The sequence below is a fragment of the Lathamus discolor genome, chromosome 1, assembly GCF_037157495.1.
Source record: "Lathamus discolor isolate bLatDis1 chromosome 1, bLatDis1.hap1, whole genome shotgun sequence".
Lineage (NCBI taxonomy): Eukaryota > Metazoa > Chordata > Aves > Psittaciformes > Psittacidae > Lathamus > Lathamus discolor.
The window spans coordinates 37,334,236-37,351,138 of record NC_088884.1 but is presented as its reverse complement, the minus strand read 5'-3'; the positions used below and the strand labels follow the sequence as shown (position 1 = coordinate 37,351,138).

General features: G+C 40.0%; 1 protein-coding gene across 1 annotated transcript in view; it reads left to right on the top strand.

Annotated features, from left to right (window-relative positions):
• Nucleotides 1-16,903, top strand: part of CDC123 (cell division cycle 123) — a 39,463-nt gene that overhangs the window by 7,042 nt on the left and 15,518 nt on the right. The window contains exons 5-8 of the mRNA XM_065668017.1: nt 1,967-2,062; nt 2,997-3,103; nt 11,146-11,194; nt 13,178-13,253. Of these exons, the coding sequence (XP_065524089.1) occupies nt 1,967-2,062; nt 2,997-3,103; nt 11,146-11,194; nt 13,178-13,253 (328 nt within the window). The remainder of the gene's footprint in view (nt 1-1,966; nt 2,063-2,996; nt 3,104-11,145; nt 11,195-13,177; nt 13,254-16,903) is intronic.

The following is a 16,903-nucleotide window of genomic DNA, read 5'->3' as shown; positions in this document are numbered from 1 at the left end:
CTGGGCAACCTGTGCCAGGGCCTCAGCACCCTCACAGTGATCTACTTGATCCATCCTCATCTCTATGCTCTAGTGGAAGGTGTCGCTCCCCATGGCAGGGGGTTGGAACCAGGTGAGTTTTTAGGTCTCTTCTAGCCCAAACCAGTCTGTGATTCTGTGAAGTAGTGATATGTAAGCTGAACAAGGAGACAATAGGGAACATAAAGTGTAAAGAAGAGTGGGACAGGCTGGAAACTGCTGTTCTGTATTCACTGTCATTCATTCATATCTTACTGATGATAAATCCCAGGTTATATTGGCATTGGTTTCTTGGCTCAGGGAGCAATACAGTGGGCTGTGGTTGTGATTCTTCTGATTTGAAGACCTGCCTGAGTTGCCAGGTAGAACTTGTTTCCCCATGTGTGTTTTGATGAAGAATTAGCGGATAGGATTATAAAAAAACCTGTGTTTAAAAAAACACGTATTAATATTGATGGTTGCAAAGCTGGGCATTCAGAATTTAGGGAATGATAGAATCCATCCTGTTTATGCAGCCTTGGAGCTGTCCTCTTGTTTATATTTCTTCACTTGTATTAATCAAATGACATGATGATGACATGATGTAACATTTCCCTGGGGAAGTTTAGAATCTGCTCTTATTACATATATAGTGTGACTCCTGACTTGGGTCAAAACAAGAGGCAATTGGATCAGAATGCAGTGGATGAAGGGTCTTACTTGTTGCAGGAACAATTTCTAGAATTGACTGAAGCTCTAAAAATAAAGTAAATAAGAGAAGTGCTTTTTCAGTTTCTCAGGTGTAGTTTCCCAGTGGAGACCAGGTAATGTACCAAGGAAATGTTCAGACAGTTTGAAGTTCAGTCTGGGTCATTGTGCTAAAATGCGAGAGTGCTTTCTTAAGTGTCTGCACCTGGGGGGCCTGCAGAAAGGAGATACCAGATGTATGAACTTTTTTTGTCACTTGTGAGGCTGTGAGGGCTGCTTTGGTTTAAAGACATCAATTAGCTTTAGCCTAGAAGTTATCTTTGAGTTGAGTTTCAGAACACTCAGCCAGAAGCAGTGTTCTTGTATACTTGTTACATGAAAAATCTCTTGACATATACCTGAAATCCTTTCGTATTATTTTAAAGGTCAGCAATCTGGGTTTTTTTTCTACTGCACCACATTCAGAGTGGAGTTTACTGCATCCTGAGGAGTTTCTTTTTTCCTCTTATATTTACAATATTGATGATGGTCTTTACAAAACAAGGTTTTCTAATCCAACCCGTACCTTTGCGCATGTTCTCTGTTTTGATGCAATATATTGTTAAGGGGCTACTTTAAGACCTAGTATGAGAGCTGATTAAAGTATTGCTAATATTATTTTGTAAAACTAAAGCTTAAATGAGGAGCTGTCACTCAAACTGATTTATTTACTTCTGTTCTCTTACTGTGCTTGTAAATGCAACTGAAGAACTATTACAAAACAGTAATTATCTCTTTCTACCTTTTAATACTTTAAAAATATAAAATGCAAATATTGTAGTATTCTGTCAAAGAGATGCTTAATTCTAACAAACTATTTTTGAAAGTTTTCTTGCTTTTAAATCTTCTTAGATCTTATTTGTATACAGTGATAAGGTATAAACCAACAGGTAGGTGTTTAAGGTCTGTTTGACTTGCACATTTGCAGCTATTGCAGCTTTCCTGATGAATATTACAAAGCTTTGGGTTTTCCCTGAAGTTCATGGAACCTTCCAGTAATGAGAGAACTGGAGACGTAGTTTCAGTTTTCTCTGATTGAATGAGTCAGAATTGATTCTTAAGTGATTTACTTCTACAAATACATTATTTTGAGGGGGTTCTTGGTTCCTTATTTTGGACACATTTATTCCTTCTATAGTATGTATTTCTAATGGTATTTGGATTTTTTTCACTATTAAGTATATTGAAACTGATATTTTTGTTGTTGTTGTTCTTTGTACAGGCACCCGAATTTCCTGAGTTCACAGCTAAAGTTGAAGAAGCAATAGGTTCGTTGGGTGGTAGTGTTTTTCCTAAACTTAATTGGAGTGCTCCAAGGGTAAGAATGCTGATTCCCAAAACTTGGAACAGATGTTATCATGAGGCTTTTTCTGATTATTTGTTTTATCTTAATGCACTGGAAAGTAGAAGAGTATAGTGATGAAGGAAGAAGTGATAGACAAGATATCAGTGAAGCATGATAAAGCAAATTGTTCTGGTGAATTAGAGCTAAATGGTGCACTGTTTGGTGAGGCTGATGCAAGACAGGACTTGCTTTCTTACATAAAACCCCGTGTCCTTGTCACAGATGGTCAGACTCTTCTCATTGAGGATACTGGCTGGAAACTTTGCCTGGGATAAAGATTAAAACCACCACATTTAAAAAAAAAAAAAAAGGCAATAAAACAGGGGAAGTTCAGGTTAGGTATAAGGAAGCAGATCTTTACAGTGAGGGTGGTGAGACACTGGAACAGGTTGCCCAAACAAATGGTAAGTGCTCCATCCCTGGCAGTGATTAAGGCCAGGTTGGACAGAGCCTTGAGTGGCATGGTCTAGTGTGTGGTGTCCCTGCCTGTGTCAGGGGGCTGAACTAGATGATCTTAAGGTCCTTTACAACCCAAACCATTCTGTGATTCCCTTTAGGTATATTTGGTACTCTTAACTATACCTTTAGGATGGATGCACCCAAATGTGTTTGTATCGTATTCTCAAGGGAAACTTGTGTTCAGTCAAGCATTCCAAGGAAGTGACTGGAACAGGAAGGCAAAACTTGGGTTTTTTTCAGTGAATTTGATCTGCTTCAAATGGAGTATTTATAAGAAAAGCAATAACTATTCTGTGTCTTGTAATGTAAACTTCATCAAGTGAAGTTTTCCTCAACATGAAATAAATAATCTGTCTGTATTTCAAATACTGTATAATATGTAGATAGATCTGCAGCTTGCATTCCTGCTAGTTAACGTGCGTTTTGGATAATCTCCTTTTTTGTTTAGGATGCCTACTGGATAGCAATGAACAGTTCTTTGAAATGCAAAGCTCTCAGTGACATCTTCCTCCTCTTCAAGAGTTCAGACTTCATCACTCGTGACCTCACTCAGCCGTAAGTAGATATCTAGCAGTCTTATATATATACCCAGACAAAAACCCCACCAACCCTCTAAAGGTGACTTTTCATTTCTTTTGAAAGATCTTACTCTTTACTGTACAGCAATGGTAAATATCTGATACAAACATACATCTTCATGTTTAAAAGTTATTCAGGTGCTGTAATATGTTTTAGATATGGTGAGAAGTTAGATGTTCTTTGAAGTTCCTCCACCCCTTCCTTCCTTCTTTGTCTCCCTCCATGGTGCAAAGATTAATGCCAGTGTGGAGAGTTGCAAGGCAGTTTAGTCCAAGTTAGTATGGAGAATTGCAAGGCAAATTATCTTCACTGTTACTTGCTTGGGAGTGAATCTCTCCTGGTAAACCATAATTGTTTACCTAGCTTCACTCAACAGGAGAGGAGCAGCCTCTGTTTTATCTTCTATTAATTCTCTTGGGTTTAATATGCAAATGAGTAAAAATCAATACAGGAAGATACTAGGACAAGGGATAATAGCTTTAAACTGCAGAGGGGAGATTTAGATTAGATATTAGAAAGATGTTCTTCCCTGTGAGGGTGCTGAGGCGCTGGCACAGGTTGCCCAGAGAAGCTGTGGCTGCCCCATCCCTGGCAGTGTTGAAGGCTAGGCTGGACGGGGCTTGAAGCAACCTGCTCTAGTGGAAGGTGTGCCTGCCCATAGCACGGGGCTGGAACTGGATGAGCTTTAAGGCCCCTTCCAGCCCAAACCATTGTATGGTGATATTAAAGTAGTTCATGCAAAATGACACTATGGACTAAGACCATTTTTCTGAGTTGCTTTCCGCAGAAAGTGATGTTTTAATCTTGGTTGTACAGGTTTTTACTTTCCCACCTCTTTTGGCATTTACTTGTTCCTGCTTATTGTTGCTGCCTCTCATGGTAATACAGTGTTACTTTGCCATGTCCCTTTCAAATTTTGAAGCTGTTGAAGTTTGTGTTGTGCTGTTGAATTTGAAGTCGTGGCTGCCTGGAAGATGCCTGAAACTTCTGCAGATGTATTCCTAGAGCTTCTTCTGAACCCAAGTTCTTGTAGCTCTTGAGCAAATGCACTCCAGGAGCTGTGACTATGGGTAATGATTACAGTTATAATAACAAATACAACATGCTTGGGGTTTATTTTATCTGCTCGCATGAGGAAAGTCTGTAATTGTGTAGGAGCATACTCTTCCTGGAGTACCTCCATGTGATTCATGTCATTCATTTCTAAAATACAGCCTCTTTTCTGAAAGAAAATTACTGGAATTTCATGTTCTTGATACTGTTTTTTAATCCTTCCCTCCAGCCCCCAGAAAAGCAGAATTTCAAAGCAAAGGCCAGTCCATGGCTTGGATTAGATTGTTTTCCAGTAATTATTCAATGCTTATTTGTATTACAACAGTATTTAAGTGACTCAATCAAATGCAGGGCCCTTCTAGGTACTTTATAGAAAGTGCAGTAGCTTATGATGTGACTTCCTGTGTGAAGTAGCTTATGGTGTGATAAGAATTGTCTTGCCTAAAATGTGAAACCAGTTGCATTAAATGTGGTGCAACTGGCTTCTTTAATTCCTGCAACTCTAACACTTTTCTCACCCCCCCAGTTTGTTGGTACATTAAAAAAATGCTAGGTAGCAGCATCCTCATCCTTAACCTCTGCATTTATGGAGTGCTAGCAACACTGTCAGGCCAATTCTGGTGATAGGCTTTACATTATGTCTAACCTATGACATTATGAGGTGCAGGGGAAGAGGCTGAAAAGGAGGGGAGAGGGTGCTGGTGTGAAAAGAATTGTACACTTTGTATTATCCCTTTGTGAATATCAAATAATACGGGTTTTGTATTCTACTATCTTCATGTATAAAGAGGTTCAGCTGAAAGTACCCTAAGCTCCTTGGAGAATTCCTATTTGGTTGACCATTTTCTAATCAATTTGGAATACAATCAAGTGTTTAGCAAGCACCACTTGATTTAGAAGATGTGGCAGCTCTATGTGTGTGTTTGTGCTCTTATTTTATGCTATTTTTGTGGTATAATGAGGTGGTTGAACCACCTTCACTGAGACTGAAATGAGTGCATTTTCTGTCAGGTTTTATCTCACACCAGGTAGAGTTAGAGCCTCAGCCATTCACCTTGCCCTCTGCAGACAGTGCTGACTTAGTGGTAGAGGCAATGAATGCTCCTGTGTTGTGAGATTTCACAGCATGGGTGTTAACTTGAACCATCAGTAATTTCACCTGAAGTTCACACCAGATTGCAAATGGTAGTGACTGAGCAGCCTGTAGTAGGCACACTTTCTTCCGCTGATCCTGCTGTGGGAGAATAACCTCTAGCAGAAAGACAACACCTCAAATTGCAGTAGCTCAATCCATTTAGACTCCTTTTCCAGTGTGATAAGACCACACACACACTGCTAGATAGCGCAGCTCCGGTAGTGGGTGATAAATAGGCAAACCTTGTGACAAGACTGGGATCATCACCTAATCTAAAGGTTAAGTTTCATTTGAGAGATGTTGAATTAATTTCCCTTCCTGTAAATTCTAATCTAATGTTGGTATAAATTTGTGTTATTGGGGGGGGAGGTTTGATAGGGTAGAGTTCATATGAACAATGCAGCCTTGGTGTTTCCATGACTTTGAATGGAAGTTGTACTTAGGACTAGGAGAACACGTGTAATGGGTAAAATCACTTTGGTCTCTGTGTATCTTACATTTTACAAATATGTTGTACTTGATTAAGGCATGTATCATTGGCCAATCTGTGCAGGGTATTTCTAAATTACTAAGTTATTTGTACAAAATGTCCCCAGCCAAGTGTGAAATGATTGTTGCTGAATCAGAGCAGTGCTCTTCCTTAATCATACTATCGACTAGCTGCCAGTTCCCTCATCCTTAGCAAGCAGAAAGTAAAAACGTAGCTGGCATAGGAACCCGAAGTGCTGAACAAATGGAAATGGGATATATAATACATCTCAATCCCTTGGAAGGGCTACTCAGAGGGAGGCTAAATGCACCATATTTCATTAATACTCAATATGGTCTAAAAGTTTCTTGCCCTGCATAACAGCTGAGATGTTGTATACCATTTTGTTGTTTTGTTTTCTGTTCAATTGTATTAGGTTGAAAATCCACTTCACGGGTCATAATACGGGAACAACTTTGCGATAGCCACTTGAAGGTCTCTTTCTTAATCCAGCTTTGCCAGTGATATGGGACTTCAGGCAAACCACTTTCTTTGCCTCTTCCTTCCTCTCCCATTTCCCGTTTGCTTATCTGGTATTGATCTGTGTGTTGCTCAGGTCAGGGAACTGCCCTTGCTGTAATTCTCAACTGTCTCAAGTTCCAAGACAGCTTCAGCTATGCAAAACTTAAGCAAACATTAAAAAACCATGGCCTTCATGCAGATATACTGAGGATGACTAGATATGCTTTGACTATTTAAAATATTTGGGTTCTGTCATGATTTTGACACTTTGTTTGGTTGAAATGTTCAGAATAATGAGCTAACTTTCCTCCTTGTTAATTTTGTATAAACTAACAAAGACTTCAGAGCAATGCACTCAATGTACTCAGTGTTGTTTCTGCTTCAGAGTGAACACTGCATTTGACTTAGCTGAGTTCACAAAAAAGCCCAGTGTGTGGTGTGATCCTTATCTTTTCAGGTTTTAATGTAGACTTTCAAAAACTTCATGCTGTGGATATGTGATGTGAAAAAAATCCCTTCTAACTGGGATTTCTGTTATGTGATTGAAACTCCTCTTTTGAACAAAAATCCTTTTAAAGCCTTGTGGAGTGTATTGGTTTAGAACACGGTTTTCTTCCTTATGGTTAGAATGTGTGGACTGCATTTAGTTAAACATGATTGCCCACGTTGAGACTGGTATAAATATTAACAGTAGTTCTATTGATAGATAAGTAATAACCTTTCAATGATAACCATGTTATATCAGGCTTGTTAATAAACCTTGGAAGTTCAGTCAAACTTCAGAGATTGTTCCTGTTCTGCAGGGCAATACTGGATGTTTTAAATCTGCAGCTGCTACTGTTGGGATTTTTGAATGCTAAAGTGTCATTTTCCCAGTTGTTTAATAGTCACAACTGGAGAGGTAAAATAAGAAGTCCTGTGAGTTCTACCTTGTTGAAAAGCAATCTAATGCAGAGAAGAACTTTTGCAGGGATTGCCCTTTGACTTATTGTAGAGGGGCAGTATGAGTCACATGTAGGAATGGCTGTTTTCTAATGTGCACTGCATAGAATCATAGAATATCAGGTTGGAATGGACCTCAGGGATCATTTGGTCCAACCTTTCAAGGCAAAGCATATCCCAGCCAAATCTTAAGTGTCCAGTGCTGGGGAATCCGCCAGTTCCCTGGGGAGATTATTCCAATGGATTTTTGTTCTCATTGTGAAAAATTTTTCTCTTGTGTCAGGTTGGATTCTCCCCAGAGTAACTTGTGCCCATTACCCCTCATCTTTTCCATGTGACTCCTTGTAAAAGGAGGTCAAGAAGATAGAAATCTCCATCTTCTTTGTGACCACCCTTTAAATACTGGAACACGGTGATAAGTTCTCCCCTGAGCCACCTTCTCTCCAGGCTGAACAAACCCAGTTCTCTCAGCCTTTCCTCACATGGCTTCCAAGTCCTGGGATCATCTTTTTGGCCCTTCTGTGGACTCTCTTCAGCCTGTCCACAGCTTTTTGTAGTGTAGAGACCAAAACTGAACACAGTATTCCAGGTGTGGCCTGACAAGCACTAAGTGGGATAATGTGTTTAGAGTCGGATAACTTAAGTGTTGTAAATTGACTCAATATTTATTGGACCATCTGGTGCTCTGTACCTCTTACTTGTAGAGGCTCATTCCTGAGAACTCTTTGAGAAACTAGTTAGATAGGTGCAGTGCCTAAAAGTAGCCCCTCAGCCCTGCCTAAGCCCAGGAAACAGAGCAAAACATACACCTATGCCACTTTTAGTAGGTAAAAAAGATCTACTGGGTTAATGGAGCAGGTGAAACAACTCCTGTTGAGCCAAGGAAAAGTTTCCAAATGTGTTAATGTGCAAGATTCAAAGGAACATGAGCGGAGATATATTTTTTTGTTGCTTGGTTTGTTTTAGGTGTTTGTAAGAGTGCTTGATTAGTGCCTGTTTCTGAGAACAGTTGAGAAAGTCTGTGCTTGAGTGAGGTTTAGCCTGTCAGGTTCCTAACACATTGTGTGACTTTAAAGCCTAGCAGATGCTTCAGGCCTTTTTCTTTTCAAGCTACCGTTCTGACTACGCTTTTGATACCAGAATTAATGCTTCTAAATACTGAATTACAAATTAGGAAGTTTTTCTGAGATGCGGACTAACAAGCTGCATTCTCCTAACGGAACATAGGAGGCAGTGTTGGCTCATAAATATATGCCTTGGCGCTCAGGATACCTTTATGCAGAACAGCAGCTGTCAGTTCAGACTTTAGTATAGCCTATTTCAAGGTAGACAGTTCCACATGAGAGCATGTGGATAATGAGGCCCTTGATTTTTTTTTCCTTGAGGTTCTACTTGTATCCCATTTTTCCTAGCAACTTACAGTGTAGTATAAGATCCTTTTCTGAATGGTGCATTTGTGTTTCTTTAAGTCCTTAAAGTTTCAGCAAGGTTCAGTATTCTTACAAACCTTCTGAAATTGCTTTGTTCCTTTTCTGTGTGTTGAAAACTAAACCACGTAATGGCTTCATGTGGTGTCTCTGTTGTGAAATACGTGCATGTGGAGATTAACATGCAGCAGCTATGTATAAAGAGACCTTGATCCTTCTATTCTTGACGTCTAAGTAAATATCTATAAATAAGCTGTTGACCACAGCCCAAGGCCTAAAAGCAGTAGAGTTTAATTCCTTTACCCTTAGTAGTATTCCAAATTACAAAGGCTTCAGAAAAGAGAGCCCATTTAATTAATTTTGTGTTCCTAAAGTCTTTCTGATCATTCTTTCAAGTATGTCCAAACTTGACTAGGATGTGGGTTAAAGAAACCCCTCCTAGCCTTCTGCCTTGTAACATTGAAAGTTCATGTGTAATAGATGAATTCAGCTGGATCTGGACAATTAATGCTACAATAAATTAGTAAAAAAATATAGAATGGCAACTCCCTCGAGTTGTCCAAAATTCCCCACCCCCCAAAAAAATAAAGTTATGTCCTTTTTTGTTGACAAAAGCTGATGATACTATTTAGAAGCAAAATGAGGCTACAGAAGTTTGTCTTTTGCTGCATTCTCCCATCTTTTTCCTCATCTGTACTCAGTCCTGTGTCATTAAGGCTCAAGAAAAATGATGTCCTTGTGTCTTGCAGTACTTTTGTCTACATTCATCAGTTTGCTTGTTTGCTTGATTTGGCAGCAATACTTCAGCTGTCTGTGTGGTTTGGGATGACACCCCAGGATTTCATTTTCTGACTTACAAGAAAAGGAGAAGCATCTTTCCCACATATCTCTTACCCAGGGTTAGGTTAGCTCTTACCCATAGCTTCCTTACCCAGGATTAGGAAGGAGAAAGTTGGTTGTTCATAAGGCTGTTTTCTGAGTGCTGGAAAGACTTCATGTTAATGGAATGAAACAGATTGCAGGTACCCTGACCTCGTATATGGAAATCTGTGAGAGCTAATAAGGGTCCTAGTACTCAGGGGCTGTAAAACTCCATGGGCTGGACTTCAGCTGCCTTTAAATATACAGTTTATGATTGGATTTGGGGGGGGGTTACATTTTCTTGAGCATGGTAAGTAAGCATGTATACTAGTAAGGGGGGAATTTTGAATTTAGCAAGACTGCAAGCTCTCATGGGTTTGTTTCTATTGCCTTGACAGATCTTAAATTGTGGGGAATATAAACTGTAGTTGAAGGATGTTATCTGTTTACATAGGCTTACAGATATATATGATCTGTTTGATTACAGTACTTCTGGAAAAGCATGCCTGCTGTCGCCCTTCTTTTCTGTCTGTAGTGGATATTAAAGTCTAAAATGTGTGACATGTATTTCTGCTGGCAGCATACTGAATGAACTCTTACAATAGCTCTTCATTTCAAACTGAAGGCTGGGCAGCCATGTCTTACAGATGCAATGCTTATATTAGAGATGCTGGACTTCTGGATTGCTTAACCAAGTTCAGTGCCAAAGGGAGACATTCTGAATGTTGCCATTTAAGACTATTGCTCAGCAGTGACCCTTCACACAATCCTGTGCATCAAAATAGTTTGCCAATAAGGTCCGGGAGTACATTTGGAAGGAAAACACATGTTCTTTTGCTAATTCCCTTTTAAAGTTACAGGATTTACAGCAAAGTTTGCTGTAAAATGACAAAAAGGTGCGTGGAAATTGGCTTGGGTATAACTGCCTCCATTCTTGATAGCTCCTGAAAGGTGACACACACAGCTACTCACAGGGGACAAAACCTTGACATCTGCTTGCAGTTATGGAGATAATTTTGTTTATTCCCACTCTCCAGAGATTTGTAAGAGTAATTTTTTAAGGCTCTTAATTTAGAAAGATACTGTGTTGTGGAATCAGAAGTGCGAGTGGTGCTGTTTTGCATCCCTTATTCATGGAAATGAACTGCTCTAAGGCATGATGATGTGTCTCAGTTGTGTGGTTTAGGAAGTTAAACATTAAAAGTACCAGGAAAAACACACTGCAGTGAAACTAGATTGGTTTATCTGGTTCTTTGATGATCCGCTTATGCCAACATAACAGCAAAGAGCAAAAGAGCAGTACTGTTTATTCAAACAGGAGAAAATCAACAGTGAATAAATACATTTTAGCCACATCCCTGTCCAAATTTAAGTGCTTCTAAATTACACTAGATTAAAAGGTTGAATTTTTTCTTTTTCTTCCCTTCCCCCCCCCCAATAATTGTCACAAGGAGGTTTGTTATTTATGTATTGAATGTACTTGGTTTATATGTGTTGGAGAGAATTTAACAGTAACTTTTGTGATTCACAGTTTGGAATTGTTTTTCTCACTATAGCTAAAATCTTACATGTAAAAGCAGATTTTAATGCCCATGCCTTACTTTTCCAGATTTATTCACTGTACTGATGATTCCCCAGATCCTTCCTTGGACTATGAGGTAGGAGTCTTTGCATGACTTCTAGATAATAAAGGACTCGCTCACAGGCAGGGTGCCATTTGGGCTTGGGTATGTGTCTATACAATTTGTCTTTTTTTAACTGTGTTGCTTGGGCAGAGTGGGGAACTCTGGTTAAGAACTACAGGTCATAAGGAATTCATTTAATGGCAGGTCAGAGGAGTTGAAGTTCAGACTATTGAAGCTTCCTTGCTATTTTCTGTCATGCCTGTAAGGTTTTGCTAGGAAGGACAAGTTCAAAAGTCATATATACTTGATAGGGTGCTGCTTGTGAAGATCACAACTGAGATTACTAAGAGAGAAGCTACCTGTAGTGGCTACGGACATCCTGAACAGAAGTGGTTTGTCATATCTTGTTTCATATGCTCATTAGCAAATTAAAAAGTTAAGCTAACAATGTAGATATTAACAATGCTTTAAGCTGTGTGGTGCTGTTGCTTTTATGATAGCATCTTGTAATTTCTCTAACAATGATTTTTATGTAAATATAACATTTGTCATCCTCTTGTGGTCTTAAAGGGCTTTAGAAATGTGAATGAACCTTTTCTGGTTTTTTTTTTTTTTTTTAAGCACTATCTGATGTGCTTTAAGGATACAGGGCATCTAAAAGTTGGAACAAAGAGTTTCATGGTTTATGTTGTCATTATGAATATCATCTTTGATTACTGAGGTTTTCCTAATACAGTTGATAGGTGTTGGGAGTTTCCAGTATCTGCAGCGGTACTTGAGAACTTCAAAATAATGTATTCATCTGAATACTTCAGCTTAGGAAACACAGAAACTTGAGAAAGTGCCAGAGATATGCTTTAATTACCAGGCAGTCTGTCCTGATGACTGTAATAGTTTGGTTACTATTTCTATCTCCATGTACTTATTTTAACTGGTTTGCGCCTTCAAAGGCGTCACAGGATTCTGCTTGGGTGTATACCAAAATAGAGTTTCATTTGGTTAAATTTAATTCTGCTCATCAGCTCTTTTGGCTAGGGAGCAACTTTCTGCCAACTCCATCACAGATTTTCTGTGTTCTTCAGCAGGGTTTTTGGTTTCCATGTTTTAACGTTAATGTAACTTTGAAGTTGCTTCATAAATAATTTTGCAGTTATAAATGCCATACAAAGTGGAAGAGCATAAGATAATTAAGGTAGGAAGGGGCCTTAGGGGGACTCTAGTCCAGATTCATGCTCAAAGCTGGGTAAGCGATGAGATCAAATCAGGTTGCTTGGCTTTCTATCAAATCTGGATAGGGTTCAGTGGAAGGAGGCTGCGCAACCTCTATGTGTTCCAATGCTTGACAGTCCTCATGGTGAAAGAGAGTCTTCTGTTCAGCCTGGAGAAGAGAAGCTGCTTGGAGGCCTTATAGCATCCTTCCTGTATTTGAAGTGGGCCTGCAAGAATGCCAGAGAGGGACTGTTCATCGGGGACTGTAGCGATAGGATAAGAGGCAATGGGTTCAAACTTAAACAGGGGAAGTTAAGGTTGGATATAAGGAAGAAGTTCTTTACTGTGAGGGTGATGAGGCACTGGAATGGGCTGCCCAAGGAAGTTGTGAATGCTCCATCCCTGGCAGTGTTCAAGGCCAGGTTGCGTGGGACTTGGAGCAACCTGGTCTAGTGAAAGGTGTCCCTACCTTCCACTAGATAAGTTTTAAAGTCCTTTGCAAGCCAGACCATTCTGTGATTCTATGTCCAGTCTTAACCTTTCTACTTTAAATTAGTTTGGACTAGATGGTCTTTGGAGGTCCTTTTCAACTGAAAGTTTTCCGTGATTCTGTGGTATGAATATCAAGTCTAATTGCTCTGAAGTATTTGCTAAACTGATTATATGAAGTGAAGGTTAAGATTGTTTTGTTTTCTTCTACTGGGAATAATTTCAGAGGTCATCTTATTCTTACAACAAAACTGTAGCTCTAGAAGATATACAAAGTATTGCCTGTTACCTTTCTGAAACAATATTTTTCCTCTGTAGCTTGTTCTTCGCAAATGGTGTGAGCTAATCCCTGGTGCAGAATTCAGATGCTTTGTCAAGGAAAACAAGCTCCTAGGTAAGAATTTCTTAAAGATAAAATTATTAGGTGAAGTTCTGAGGAGTTTCTCTTATTTCCTTGAATCAGAGCTAAATCTGAAGACAGTTCTTTATGATGCCTCATTTCTAGAATTAATGCTTTCTTTTTTTTGTAATTTAAAATGTGGGATGCCACTTTATTGACAGCACAGCATGCTCAGTATTACAGTGGGAATATTCTTAATTCTAATTGCTAATTCAGAAATTTCACCCAAAGGCTGTTTTGTAAGTGATTCTTTTATATTCAGGAGTGAATTGCATCATCTCCGACTTGCAGAACGAATACAGAAGCAGTTGGGTATTATGCTGACAAAACATGACCACATGTCGGTATTATATGCAGAAAGCTGGGGAGGTCAGAACACATCCACAAGTGTATGAGACGTCTGAGTTCGTATCATATTGAGTGTAGCTTAGTCAGAAAACCTGTTGATCTGTTACTGTGGTTCAAAATCTTCAATGTAAAATGTTTCAAGTGGCTCTGACCAGCAAGGGTACCCCCAGCACGCAAAGAATTGGTGGGTGCATCGGGAGGCTTAAAACAGCCCTAGGACAGGCAGCAAGTGTATTAGGTATCTTTAGGGTAAAGTTAGCTGAATTATACTCCTCTGGATGTCTTAACTATTCTTTGCTGACTTTAGAAAGAGCTTAGACATCTACTGCATGTACAGGTGCTTGGATTGAGGGTTTTAATTTTAGGCTAAATACTATTCTGGAGTTTGAATTCTGTTTTGGTCTGGAATCTTTAAAGATGAACAGAAATGTAAATAGCACAGGACTGGTGCACATTTGTCCTCAACAAGACTGAATCATTCTGTCTAAATTCCTCTAACAAGGAAATGTTACAGCAGTGATGTAGCAAAGCTCTTATCCAGATTTTACAGGAAGGGAGGTGATTTTTTGCTTTAAAATAAAACCAAGTTTGCTTATTTTGTCTGTCTCATCCCTACACATTCACAAGCACCATGGTGGAGATATACAAGTGGTCTGCCCAAGGTTCCTTGTTGTGAAATGTGAGGGAAGGGATATTAGATGTCTAGTCCTCATTGCTCTTCCTCGCTACTTCTCAGCATGGTGACTATGTGCTTGTTTTGGATGTGCCTTTTTGTACCTGTTACATGCTGTCATTAGTTTTGGTGCTCCATCCTGTCTCACCTCTGTGAATCATTAGGAATGTATTCCCTGTACTTTGTTTGCTGATCTGGGTGTAATCCTATGGAGCTGCATATAAATGTTTTGGGATGTGCTAATCTAGGTGCTGTCAACACATACCATTCTTATAGCCCTTTTATTTGGCTGTTCTTCTGGTGCTTTATGCTCATCTTCCCATTCTCTTTCCATTTGTGCCAGTTGCAGGGTTTATTACGGTTCTCTGTACCAGAGTTTGTCTTGCTAATAGCAAGAGATATTCTCCAGTAAGCGAGTATTGCTTAATGGCTGCAGACATGGCTTTTTGAAGGGAGAAGTGCTGAATCTTGTTCTGTTACATGCTGCTGGAGCACCACAACTGCCAGAGATATGCATCACTGTATTAACAACCTCTAACACATTTGAATGTACATTTAATATAGAATATATATAGTGATACTTACTTTTAGATACCTCAAAGCGTTAGGCTAGTGCTTAAAAACACTCTGTACAATTCATTACTGTTTTTAAACCCAGCAGAGCTACCGCTATTATCGAATGGTTTAGTTTGGAAGGGACCTTAAAGCTCATCTAGTTCCAGTCCGCTGCCACCAGCAGCAGGAAGGGACACCTTCCACTAGACCAGGTTGCTTAAAACCCCATCCAACAGTATAGGTTTTTTGTTGTTCTGTTTGCGTTTTTAGCTATCACTCCAGCTGCTTTTCTGAAGACAATGTCAAGATTTTTCACCATATGTTCCCATGCTTTTAAAATTAATAAGCTTGTCAGTCAAACTAAGGAGTGATACTTGCATAGTGTAGTGAATGATTTCCCAGTTACGCATCTGTATCCCCTGAGATGCCATCATCTCTTGTTTCTTGTTTTTAGACCTGAGTTAAGCTTTGCAATGGTATTAATAATTCAAAGTTTCACTGACATCACAAACTTCATATGAACTTTTTGAAAGAGCACATCTTTGGAGGTAGTCAGCATTGTCCTACAGTAAAACTTAATCTCTGTGTTTTGTGGGTGCTTATAACAGCAAACTGCCATCAGTGATGCATATTTCTGGGGGGATTCTGGCTTTTTGTTTCACCAAATAACATGAATTACCCATTTTGTAGTGATGGGGCAGATCTTGATATTGGTCCGGCATGGTATTGCAGTGGTGACGTTGACACATCCTGTGTGAGAACTCCTGCCACTTAAGATGCATCCAAGTGTATAATCCTGTTGACGTCAATTTAAACCATTGTCTTGGTAACAAACAAATATCTAAAATTAAGAGCTTGTGATATAGCTGGGAGAGTTTATCTAATGTCAGATATGCAGGAAAGCCCTCAAGAAGGCAAGTGGGAGAAATAAGACACTAGACTGCATGCCATCTCACTGATGTTAGGATTTAAGGTTTCGCCTGTAGTGAAACACACACCTTATCAACAAAGTATGTGTTTGGTAACACCTTATGAAAGAGATATGAGTGATTCTGTGCTTAAAAAAATCAGTTGATGAGAATCTTTATGGTATGCAAGGATCTGTCGTCTTTGCTGATGTGCAGGCTTAGCCTCTGCTCCTTTCACAGAATCCCAAGGGTTGGAAGGGACCTCAAAAGATCATCTAGTCCAACCCCCCTGCAAGAGCAGGGTAACCTACAGTACATCACACAGGAACTTGTCCAGGCGGGCCTTGAATATCTCCAGTGTAGGAGACTCCACAACCCCCCTGGGCAACCTGTTCCAGTGCTCTGTCACTCTTACAGTAAAGAAGTTCTTCCTGATGTTAACGTGGAACTTCCTATGCTCCAGTTTACACCCATTGCCCCTTGTCCTATCACTGGATATCACTGAAAAAAGCCTAGCTCCATCATCCTGACACCCACCCTTTACATATTTGTAAACACTGATGAGGTCACCCCTCAGTCTCCTCTTCTCCAAGCTAAAGAGACCCAGCTCCCTCAGCCTCTCCTCATAAGGGAGATGTTCCACTCCCTTAATCATCTTTGTGGCTCTGCGCTGGACTCCTTCAAGCAATTCCCTGTCCTTCTTGAACAGAGGGGCCCAGAACTGGACGCAATATTCCAGATGCGGCCTCACCAAGGCTGAGTAGAGGGGGAGGAGAACCTCTCTTGACCTACTAACCACTCCCTTTCTAATGCACCCTAAGATGCCATTTGCCTTCTTGGCCACAAGAGCACATTGCTGGCTCATGGTCATCCTCCTATCCACCAGGACCCCCAGGTCCCTTTCCCCTTCGCTACTTTCCAGCAGGTCAACCCCCAACCTGTACTGGTACATGGGGTTGTTCTTCCCCAGATGCAAGACTCTACACTTGCCCTTGTTAAATTTCATCAAGTTTCTCCCCGCCCAACTCTCCAGCCTGTCCAGGTCTCGCTGAATGGCAGCACAGTCCTCTGGTGTGTCAGCCACTCCTCCCAGTTTTGTGTCATCAGCAAACTTGCTGATGGTGCACTCAGTTTCCTCATCCAGGTCATTGATGAAAATA